We start from the raw sequence: 12,735 nt of genomic DNA, 5'->3' as shown, positions 1-12,735 counted from the left end.
TCGCTATTTCTTCTTTAATGATAGCTTCAAGTAATTTCCCAACTACAGATGTTAAACTAACTGGCCTATAATTACCTGTCTTTTGCTTACATCCTTTTTTGAACAGTTTTTCTGAATCTCCTACACCAGTCGACCGTGACTCTTTTTCCCTCTCAACCCCACTCCAGCATGTGTAGCCTCTTGTGTCTCCTTCCTCAGTATCCTTTATACGTATTCATGAACCATTCGTTGTTTGGATAACACAAAAAGACAATGAGGAGCCCTATCCCTGCAATCCCTGACTGCCTTTGGCTTCAAAGCCAGTCAAACAGGGAGGAAAAGCCCATGACTAAATTAATGGCTGTTTCTTAGATCTCAGTATATTTATGGATCTAGTCTTATGGACATTTTGTTATCCTCCAAAAATGGTCAGAGGTCAAAGAGGCAACTGCAGCTACAAATTTATTGGACCTATGTTTGATTATATGACTGAGAAGCGATACCAAGGAGTGAAAATACAAAGATCATAGGTTAATCAAACAGGTTTCTGAATTTTATATGTGAGATGACTGAATGTAAAAGCAATGAGGTAGTGCTGAATTTGAACAGGAAAATCACATGGACCATAGGAGTTATGCTGGAGCCATACAAGAAGTACAAAACTGGCTTGATCACAAGTAGCATGCCAAGAATGAGTATTATTCAAATCAAACTTTTATTCATTGGACAGAGAAAGATGATTTTTCAAATGAAGATTTCCAGCATTATGAAATATTGTGAGAATGTGGGTAATTGGTTCTGCACAACCTCTTACAAAAAAAAATTGCTGGCTGGTGGTGCAGTGAACATCATCACCAGACTTTGAGGCAATCAGTCATAGGTTCAAATCCAGCTGGCCCCTCGCTCGCTTTCCATCTGTGCTGGGTTGAGCATTGAGCTAGCAACCCAGCCTTGTGAAAAAAACAGACACATGCGAAGGAAATGGCAAGAGTGCTTCTGAATACGCCATAAAGCACAAAAATAACAACTTACAAAAATTGGAAATTAGAAAAGCCGGAGTTTTGTAACTTAGTTACTTAATCCTGTAGATGACCTTTAAGTCAAGGACTATAACATTTGTAATTCAATTTTTTAAATTATAAAAAGGGATTTGATGAATTAATATTATATATGCCTAAGGGTGCTAAGTGAGCTCTTTATGCATCATGATTTCTTTGATATTAGATTCTATCCATTTGGATGTTTTAGTGGTACATACGGTATAAAGAGCATCTCACCTGCTTTGACTGCATGCAGTTTCACAATGGCAAGCATACTCAATTTGATGATGGCATTTTAATTCAAAGACTGGAAACTAAAAAGGTTTTTTTTTAATTGAGAAGCAATGCCATGAGTATTGACATGAGGCGTATGTTGTTTTTTGCTTGATTTGATATAGAAAGAAATTACAAAAATATAAACCACAGCTTTACAGCATTTCAAGATAATGTAAGATCTTTTTTTTTCTGAATGAAAGAGTTACCTTAGAATGAGAATATATTTCATGAGGAAGAATCCTGGTGTATTTACTCATTTCAATGAAATGTGCAAATCATTCTGGAACTTTGTTTTTCAATCAGGAGATCTATTTGAAAATTATTGCAAAAATGATGCTTGGGCTACCATTGGAAGGCTTCTCTATGGACTAACTACTATTTTGACATATCCAATTGAATGCTTTGTGATCCGTGAAGTAAGTTAAACTTATTGTAAGACTACTTTTGTGAATTTATGACAGAGGTTTCCAAAGTAAGTCAAGGAAGGCAAATACAATGTTAGCATTCTTTTCAAGAGTATTAGAATACAAAAGCAAGGATATAATACTGAGGCTTTATAAGGCATTGTTCAGACCACACTTGGAGTATTGTGAGCAGGTTTGGGACCTTACTTAAGCAAGGATGCACTGGCATTGGAGAACTTCCAGAGAAGATTCATATCCCAGGAATTAAAGGATTAATTTATGAAGATATGAGGAGCATTTGATAGCTATAGCCCTTTACTTGTTAGAGTTTAGAAGAATGAGGGGTGACCTCATTGAAACCTATTGAATATTGAAAGGCTGAGGTAGAGTGGATGTGGAGAGGATGTTTCCTATAGTGGGGCACTCTAGGACCAGAGTACACAGACTTTGAATTGGGGGATGTCTATTTAGAACAGAGATGAGGAAGGTGGCGAACCTGTGGAATTCATTGCCATAGATAGTTGTGTAGGACAAGTCATTGGGGATATTTATGGTGGATGTTGGTAGGTTCTTGATTAATCAGGGTGTTAAAGGTTAAAGGGTTAGAAGGCAGGAGAATGGGGTTGAGAGGGATAATAAATCAGCCATGCTGGAATGGCAGAGCAGACATGTTGTGCCAAATAGCCTAATTCTGCTCATATGTTGTACAGTCTAACTTCGTTATACGCAATAATACATTTCTTCCACCACAAGACTAGCTGAAACCTATTTTAATACAATATAGGCAGAGGGAAAATGGTACTCTTCAAATTAACTATTTTATTATGTTCACTTCTAGTGGTGATTGTTTCCAATAGTCATTATCCATTGTGATGAAATATCCAACGTGTATACAATTTTTTTTAGAAAAGTAGAATGTTTATTGACATGATCAAGTGTAATATCACATAAAGAGATTTATTAACATCATTAACTTCTTTAATCACAAGACAATCTACCTCCACATTTGTAGCGCAGCCGATGTCTCAATCCATCTGCTCTCAAAACTCATCTGCAGTGGCTTTACCATCAGGTTTTTCTATTTAGAAACCATAGAAACCATAGACAAACTACAGCACAGAAACAGGCCTTTTGGCCCTTCTTGGCTGTACCAAACCATTTTCTGCCTAGTCCCACTGACCTGCACACGAACCATATCCCTCCATACACCTCCCATCCATGTACCTGTCCAATTTATTCTTAAATGTTAAAAAAGAACCCGCATTTACCACCTCGTCTGGCAGCTCATTCCATACTCCCACCACTCTCTGTGTGAAGAAGCGCCCCCCCAATGTTCCCTTTAAACTTTTCCCCCCTCACCTTTAACCCATGTCCTCTGGTCTTTTTCTCCCCTTGCCTCAGTGGAAAAAGCCTGCTTGCATTCACTCTATATATACCCATCATAATTTTATATACCTCTATCAAATCTCCCCTCATTCTTCTACGCTCTAGGGAATAAAGTCCTAACCTATTCAACCTTTCTCTGTAACTGAGTTTCTCAAGTCCCGGCAACATCCTTGTAAACCTTCTCTGCACTCTTTCAACCTTATTTATATCCTTCCTGTAATTTGGTGACCAAAACTGAACACAATACTCCAGATTCGGCCTCACCAATGCCTTATACAACCACATCATAACATTCCAGCTCTTATACTCCATACTTTGATTAATAAAAGCCAATGTACCAAAAGCTCTCTTTATGACCCTATCTACCTGTGACGCAACTTTTAGGGAATTTTGTATCTGTATTCCCGGATCCCTCTGTTCTACTGCACTCCTCAATGCCTTACCATTTACCTTGTATGTTCTACCTTGGTTTGTCCTTCCAAAGTGCAATACCTCACACTTGTCAGTATTAAGCTCCATTAGCCGTTTTTCAGCCCATTTTTCCAGCTGGTCCAAATCCCTCTGCAAGCTTTGAAAACCTTCCTCACTGTCCACTACACCTCCAATCTTTGTATCATCAGCAAATTTGCTGATCCAATTTACCGGATTATCATCCAGATCATTGATATAGATGACAAATAACAATGGACCCAGCACTGATCCCTGTGGCACACCACTAGTCACAGGCCTCCACTCTGAGAAGCAATCCTCTACTACCACTCTTTGGCTTCTTCCATTGAGCCAATGTCTAATCCAGTTTACCTCGTCTCCATGTATACCTAGTGACTGAATTTTCCTAACTAACCTCCCATGCGGGACCTTGTCAAAGGCCTTACTGAGGTCCATGTAGACAACATCCACTGCCTTCCCTTCATCCACTTTCCTGGTAACCTCCCAGAAAAACTCTTAATAGATTGGTCCAACATGACCTACCACGCACAAAGCCATGTTGACTCTCCCTAATAAGTCTCTGTCTATCCAAATGCTTGTAGATTCTGTCTCTTAGTACTCCCTCCAATAACTTACCCACTACCGATGTCAAATTTACCGGCCTATAATTTCCCGGATTACTTTTCGATCCTTTTTTAAACAACAGAACAACATGAGCCACTCTCCAATCCTCTGGCTCCTCACCCATAGACACCGACATTTTAAATATATCTGCCAGGGCCCCTGCAATTTCAACACTGGTCTCCCTCAAGGTCCAAGGGAATACCCTGTCAGGTCCTGGGGATTTATCCACTTTAGTTTGCCTCAAGATAGCAAGCACTTCCTCCTTTTTAATCTGTACAGTTTCCGTGATCTCACTACTTGTTTCCCTTAATTCCACAGACTTCATGCCAGTTTCCTTAGTAAATACTGACGCAAAAAACCCATTTAAGATGTCCCCCATTTCTTTTGGTTCCGCACATAGCCGACCACTCTGATCTTCAAGAGGACCAATTTTATCCCTTACAATCCTTTTACTCTTTTAATATACCTGTAAAAGCTCTTTGGATTATCCTTCACTTTGACTGCCAAGGCAACCTCATGTCTTCTTTTAGCCCTCCTGTTTGCTTCTTAAGTATTTTCTTGCACTTTTTATACTCCTCAAGCACCTTATTTACTCCCTGTTTCCTATACATGTCATACAATTCTCTCTTCTTCTTTATCAGAGTTGCAATATCCCTTGAGAACCAAGGTTCCTTATTCCTATTCACTTTGCTTTTAATCCTGACAGGAACATACAAGCTCTGCACTCTCAAAATTTCTCCTTTGAAGGCTTCCCACTTACCGATCACATCCTTGCCAGAGAACAACCTGTCCCAATCCACGCTTTTTAGATCCTTTCTCATTTCTTCAAATTTGGCCTTCTTCCAGTTCAGAACCTCAACCCTAGGACCAGATCTATCCTTGTCCATGATCAGGTTGAAACTAATGGTGTTATGATCACTGGAACCAAAGTGCTCCCCTACACACACTTCTGTCACTTGTCTTAACTCGTTTCCTAACAGGAGATCTAATATTGCATCCCCTCTAGTTGGTACCTCATATTTCTGCTCCATTGACCACAGTTTTCTCCTCCCAGCCCTCACAGCCCTTATGTCTCTGGAAGCTTGAGCTCCTTCATGTCTCTGCTATCCAAGTTCCATCTCTCATCAGGTTCCCTTCGCTCATTTATCTGTTGAACTGAACTGCCTCCTAGTCAAGCAAGATCGTGATTTTAAAATTGCTTTGCAAAGCATCCTTTCCCAGATCGCTTCTGTGCTCTTCCAGCTCTTGTTCCTTGTGCATCCAGAATTTTTAATGACCCATCTTTGACCAGTGTGTCTCCTGCTGACAAGCCCTTAAAAATAGGAATTGCATCCCCAATATTCTTTGACCATCTAGTCAAATGTTAAGGACCTTTTTGACTAATCTTTTGCTCAACAGTGTTGAGAACTCATTGTTAAAATATTTTAACAGGTTGTGGATATGAGTGGAGGCATTAGTGTTTACTTTTCATTCTTAATGCCCTAAACTGAGCAGACAATTATCAGTCAACAACGTTAATGGATCAAGAGTCATACAGGGCGAGGATGACAGATATCCTTCACAAAATCAAATTGATAGTCTTTGTAATAAACTAATATTAATGGTTACCGTTACTAAGACCAACTTTCCTTTTCAATTCTGTTATTTATTTATATTCAATTTTACACATTAAATATGCTATATTAACAAGTTCCATTGAAATAAACTTTAAAGAATTTATAATAAACAAATCAAATTTCAAATTTCTTTGAACTACTTTCCCACAATTCTTGTTTGTAAGACAAATAACATTGTTTTCTAAATCAAGTAACTCTCATCCGAACAGTAAACATGATTTGGACATAAAATCAAAGCAATGTAATCCAAACTCACTGTAAATGTTTTCTCTTTATTTAAAGTTTGCGAATAAATTGCATTTTTCACTGCACAAACCCAAAAAACCAAGACAATATGACTCATAGGTTAAGGTGTGAATTCTTTATACTAAGCATCACTTACAGTGTTGATACCATTGACGCACAAACTTTACACAAGTATGCTGAGAAACTTCAAGCAGTTGTGGATGCCCCAAGGCCAAAGGATATGTTGCAGTTGCTATCCGTTTTAGGAATTGTCAATCACTGTAACAGGTTCTGCCATACTGTACTCCACCTCTTAAACTCATTACTACAGATTGGGAAGAAATGGCAATGGACAAAGCAGTGTGAGGTACCTGTCAAAAAAGATAAAGGAACGGTGAAGTCAGACACTGTAGTCACACATTATGATGTGGGAACTAGGGCCTTACTCTTTGGAGAGAAGGAGGATGAGAGGAGACATGATAGAAGTGTACAAGATAATAGGAGGAATAGATAGAGTGGATAGCCAGCACCTCTTCCCCAGGGCACCACTGCTCAATACAAGAGGACATGGCTTTAAGGTAAGGGGTGGGAAGTTCAAGGGGGATATTAGAGGAAGGTCTTTTACTCAGAGAGTGATTGGTGCTGGAATGCACTGCCTGAGTCAGTGGTGGAGGCAGATACACTAGTGAAGTTTAAGAGACTACTAGACAGGTATATGGAGGAATCTAAGGTGGGGGCTTATATGGGAGGCAGGGTTTGGGGGTCGGCACAACATTGTGGGCCGAAGGGCCTGGACTGTGCTGTACTACTCTATGTTCTATGATCCATATCAGCCAATGAAGCTTGCCTATAGAGCCTTGCTTTATGGTAAAAGTGCAGTCATCTCACATGTTATGAGTGATGGAAGTGAACATCCAACAGTCTTTGCATCATGTTCCCTTGCTGCTGCAGAGCAAACTATGCACAAATTGACAGAGAGGCCTTGAGTCTGTTTTGGGTTGTAAAACATTTCATCTAGTACCTGCATGGGAGAGAGTTAACCCTAGTGACTGATCATCAAACACTAGTGTCCATTTTCAATCCACTGAAGGGTGTTCCACTAACAGCAGTAGTACAAGTGCAGAGTAAGGCTCTGTTTCTTGGAGGACACGACTACAAGATTGAATTCAAGGGAACAGTAAGCGCTGGAGTGAACTTGCCCAGAAGCTAGTCCAGGAGCCCGATGGCTGCAGCGCACTGCCATGAAGCCAGTTCAGCGCTGAGCTGAGTGCCAATGGCTACAGGCCGCAGCTGCAAAGTTGGTTAGGTGCTGAAGTGAGAAAACCTCACGTAGTAGTGAAATGAAGACCAGTTCGTCCTTTGCCCTCAGTCTTGATGCCTTGATCAATCATGCGAATAGTTAAAAAAGTAATCAAAGACACATAGAACATGAACTGCAGAATTCATGAAACTGTATGAAACTTTGGGAACTCTATGCTTGTGTCATTCAATGCTGCTCTCAGTGATCAGACCACTTCAGCAGCCTGGTTTAGTAATACTGTAATTAAGACAATTGTTGAACTGATGAAAATTTTAGTTAGTGCAGAGTTTGTCTAAGCTCAGAAAAATTTCCATGTCCAACATCCCAAGTTTTATGTTTGCTACTTATTTCAAAATTTAGAATTTTAAAAAAATATTATTTGTGGGGTCAAAATATTACAAATACTTAATCTTATCTATAAACTCTAATCTTTATTTTGTGTCCTGTAGAAAGCTTAAACATTAGTCGAACATTGTACTTTTCCATTCTTGTTTGTACTCTGTAATAAGGCGGTAATGTGATTAAGTCTCTGACAGCTTAATAACATAGCTGCTGCATGCCAGTTGGCCCATTGATCTCATACCTCAATGCGTAAGCAGAAGACAGAATGAAGACTGTGCTAGAGGAGGTGCAGCTTCCTTTGAGGTTAGCAGTGAGCACAGTTGCTGTCCAAGTAGTATATTCATCCTTTCAAGCAGATAATTAAATTTACATTTTTAATCAAATACGAGTATTGCCAGACATAGAGTCATAGATCATGGAAGCAGGCCTTGCCCATGCTGCCTTTGAAATTATCTATACTCACACTATTTATTTAAATGCATTTTCCGCTCGATCCTGTCGGCTCTGCATTCTCTTTATATTTCCCCTTCCACTTCCAGTCACTCTGTTCTTGGTTGATCCCTTTTGCAGGTTTCTAGGTTAATCTCCCCTTTTACTGTACCTGTCTATCCAGGCATGTGGTTCAGTCCACATGGTCTGCTGGGCCATCACAGTTTCAGATCCAAATGACCTCACCCTCTCTAAATGACCTCCACCATGTGTTGGGCACGTGGCCAGGTGGTTAAGGTGTTCGTCTAGTGGTAACCACCTTGTCCTCACCCTTTCTGCATGATCTCCACCTTGTCCTCTCCCTTTCTGCATGATCACTGCCTTGTCCTCACCCTTTCTGTGTGATCTCCACCTTGTTCTCTCCCTTTCTGCGTGATCTCCACCTTGTCCTCACCCTTTCTGTGTGATCACCACCTTGTCCTCACCCTTTCTGCGTGATCTCCACCTTGTCCTCACCCTTTCTGTGTGATCACCACCTTGTCCTCACCCTTTCTGCGTGATCTCCACCTTGTCCTCACCCTTTCTGCGTGACCTCCATCATGTCCTCACCCTTTCTGCGTGATCTCCACCTTGTCTTCTCCCTTTCTGCGTGACCTTCACCTTGTCCTCACCCTTTCTGTGTGATCTCCACCTTGTCCTCACCCTTTCTGCATGATCACCACCTTGTCCTCACCCTTTCTGCATGATCTCCACCTTGTCCTCTCCCTTTCTGCGTGATCACCACCTCGTCCTCACCCTTTCTGCATGATCACCAACTTGTCCTCACCCTTTCTGCATGATCTCCACCTTGTCCTCACCCTTTCTGTGTGATCACCACCATATCCTCACCCTTTCTGCGTGACCTCCACCCTGTCCTCACCCTTTCTGCGTGACCTCCACCCTGTCCTCACCCTTTCTGCGTGACCTCCACCCTGTCCTCACCCTTTCTGCATGATCACCACCTTGTCCTCACTCTTTCTGCGTGATCACCACCTTGTCCTCTCCCTTTCTGCATGATCACCACCTTGTCCTCTCCCTTTCTACATGACCTCCACCTTGTCCTCTCCCTTTCTGCGTGATCCCCACCTTGTCCTCACCCTTTCTGCATGATCTCCACCATATCTTCACACTTTCTGCATGATCCCCACCATATCTTCACTCTTTCTGCATGACCTCCACCATGTGTTGGGCATGTGGCCAAGTGGTTAAGGTGTTCGTCTAGTGGTCACCACCTTGTCCTCACCCTTTCTGCACAAGTTCCACCTTTTCAAGTTCACTTAACCTCGCTGCTGTCTTCACCTTTTCAACATGAGCTCCATTGTGCCCTCACCCTTTCAGATTCACATGAGCTCCATCCTGCTGCCCTCCTTTCAGATCCAATGAAGGGTTGAAATAACCAGTAAACTCCAAATCTCAATATGTCAGATAATCTGTGTTTTTGTATACTCATTAATAGTAACCATAATGTTTAACTTCCTGTTTTGATCACTAAAAAATCACGTGAACTTCATTTGTAAAGCTTTTCATTAGTTTTGATAACAGGGCTCTCTTTCATCCACAGGTTATTGCAAACATATTTTTCAATGGGACCCTGACAACAATATTTCATGTTGTTGTGACATTCTGCATAGTAGCTGTAGCCATGGCCATTTCACAAGTTATCGAATGCCTTGATATAGTTTTGGTATCAAATGTGAGTAAAAACATTGTGCTTTAAGGACTCTATCATTGTTCCATATAAATTTAATGTTACTAAGAAATCCCTCGTTAAATTCAGACCCAAAATTTCAAGTCTCATTCCTACTTTTGGATTACTTATAGCTTCTTTTCTGTTCTTAAATTAATCCAGCCATTTGCCTTCCAGAAATTCAAACAATCATGCATTTCTACTCAGCCTAATATGTCTGCAGCAGCCATTCCAGGTAGAACTCCAACATTCCTCATCACCTCTTCTGACACTCTATATCTCTGTAACCCTACATTGGCACTTCCAGAGAAGCAGCCTACCCTCTCTATCTGGCCTTTACCCTTTCAACTGCCGCAGTCTTCAGCTATGCATTTTTGCGCAACAGCTTCCTCAACTGTTGACAAAGCAGCTTCACCGCTGTCTTCATGTAGGAAACCTGTGTTAATGCAGAGCTGACGGCATGAATATATGAATTATCTTACTAATACATTGAGAAAGAGTGAAAAACAGTATCCAAATCTGTAAAGGGAACATGTTATTTCTTAAACTGGAGACACAAGTACTGCCATTACCAATCCTTATTCTATATTATTAACTGTCCATGCTAAGCTTAGTTTTAGAATCCACTTATAACAGCATCAATACAGCATCTATTGTTCATGATACATACAGTATATGCATCTATCGATATTAGATTAGATTAGATTATGAGGACACTCAGTCCTCGTTTATTGTCATTTAGAAATGAATGCATTAAGAAATGATACAATGGTCCTCCAGAGTGATATCAGAAAAAAAAAAGGACAAACCAAAGACTAACACTGACAAAACCACATAATTATAACATCTGGTTACAGCAGTGCAAAGGCATCCGTTAGTCTTGCGAGACCATGGATCTGCGCCTGGAAAGTCTTCACTCTCCAGGGCGCAGGCCTGGGCAAGGTTGTATGGAAGACCAGCAGTTGCCCATGCTGCAAGTCTCCCTCTCCACGACACCGATGTTGTCCAAGGGAAGGGCATTATGACCCATACAGCTTGGCACCGGTGTCATCGCAGAGCAATGTGTGGTTAAGTGCCTTGCTCAAGGACACAACACGTTGCCTTGGCTGGGGCTCGAACTCACGACCTTCAGGTCGCTAGTCCAATGCCTTAACCACTTGGCCATGTGCCCACACATATATACCATAATTACCATAATTTGATAAAGAGCAGACCATGGGCACGGTAAAATAAAGTCTCAAAGTTCCAATCGACTCCCGATAGTCCCGATAGCAGGTGGCAAAAGGGAGAAACTCTCCCTGCCATAAACCTCCAGGCGCCGACAACTGCTAATGCATTGGAAGCACCCGACCACAGCCGACTCTGAGTCCGTCCGAAAACTTTGGGCCTCCGACCATCCCCTCCGATACAGCCTCCCGAGCACCATCCTCTGCCGAGCGCTTTGACCCCATCCCGGCAGCTGAGCAACAAGCAAAGCCAAGGACTCAGGGCCTTCTCCTCTGGAGATTCTGGATCACACAGTAGTATGATTTTAGGAGGTAGAAACGAACTTTGGGTTTTTGTGCAAAATAGAGATCAGTGAAAATGACAGCTTGTTTTGATTTCTGTAAATTGACTCCTTTATTATAAAAATTATAAGTTTTGAAAATGAACAGCTGATTCACTATGTCTTATTTTGCATAATAGCCCCAAATTTATTTCAAATCTCCATGAGTATTTCATGATTTAAAAAGGGAAATAGAGAGAAAAAGTAATCAATTAAACAGAACAACTTTTCACTCTGGCTTTATGAAGTTAAAAGTAAATTTAGTATCAAAGTATGTATGCAACATACAACCCTGAGAATCATCTTCCCATAGACAGCCACAAAGCAAAGAATCATGGAACCAACCTGTTCAAAGAAAAACATCTATTTTCTAAATGCATATACAACTCTGAGTTGCATTTTAACTTTAAAAATGTGAAATTTATAAAGATCAGTCAAATGAACTCCATCGTTTTCCTTTTTCTCCAGGGGGTGATTGTTGCTACTCCATTGGTTTTCATTATTCCAACAGCATGCAATCTAAAACTATCGGAAGAGCCGTGGAATCACTGGGATAAATTGAAGTCCTGGATGATCCTCATCACTGGTGGATTTGTGATGATCACTGGGTTTGTGATGGCAGTCATGTATCCCCAACCATGTAGCCATGGGGAAGAGATGTTTTACTGCAAACTTTCAAATACATCTGCCTACGATATTACTGTTAATGAGACAGTTAACTATTCTCCATGGTTCAAAAGAACATGAATATGTGCTTGATTCAATTCAAAGGTTCAATTTAATATCAGAAAATATATACAGTATACAACCTGAAATTCTTACTCTTCACAGACATCCACGAAGCAGAAAAAAACCCTAAAGAATGAATGACAGAAATGTCAGAACCCCAAAGGCCCCTCCCCTTCCCACGCACAAGCAACAGCAAAGGAATCAACCCTCCCCTATCTGAGCGAAAGCATCAGCACCCCCCCCACGACCCACCACTCAAGCAATAGCAAAGCCCTGAAAGAGACCATGAGCTGGAGTCCATCAAGAAACTGCAGTCCATAAACCAGCACTTCTGTATCTCAGACAGGCTCCCACGAGCGAGGGAGAAAGAGGTCCCTCCTGCAGCATATGAGAGCGGGAGACCAGCAGCTTGCTTTTTTTCCTCCCCTTCCCCCTCACCCTCTCCTTCCCCTCCGCCTCTCCTTCCCTCTCCCTCCCTCTCCCACCAAAAGACCCCAAACCAGACACCCGTCCTTCAGAAAACTCTTCCCCACAGCTCTCTAGAACCATCCCTCACATCTCACAATCCTGATTGGCTGACATACATTCCTAAGTTGGACAACATGGCTCTTTTATCTTTAGCCGAAGCCAAAGCACTCTTTCCAGCATGGCACAGAAAACTGATAAAATAAAGTCCGTTAGAGC

At 41.3% G+C, this 12,735-nt stretch overlaps 1 protein-coding gene across 1 annotated transcript in view; it reads left to right on the top strand.

Annotated features, from left to right (window-relative positions):
- Nucleotides 1-12,069, top strand: part of slc38a11 (solute carrier family 38 member 11) — a 71,203-nt gene extending 59,134 nt beyond the window's left edge. The window contains exons 8-10 of the mRNA XM_072259782.1: nucleotides 1,599-1,711; nucleotides 9,651-9,782; nucleotides 11,791-12,069. Coding sequence (XP_072115883.1) covers nucleotides 1,599-1,711; nucleotides 9,651-9,782; nucleotides 11,791-12,069 — 524 coding nt within the window. The remainder of the gene's footprint in view (nucleotides 1-1,598; nucleotides 1,712-9,650; nucleotides 9,783-11,790) is intronic.
- Nucleotides 12,070-12,735: the final 666 nt, after the last annotated feature.

This window comes from Mobula birostris, chromosome 6 (genome assembly GCF_030028105.1).
Source record: "Mobula birostris isolate sMobBir1 chromosome 6, sMobBir1.hap1, whole genome shotgun sequence".
In the NCBI taxonomy this organism is placed as follows: Eukaryota; Metazoa; Chordata; class Chondrichthyes; order Myliobatiformes; family Myliobatidae; genus Mobula; species Mobula birostris.
This window is presented reverse-complemented; position numbering and strand designations above follow the sequence as displayed.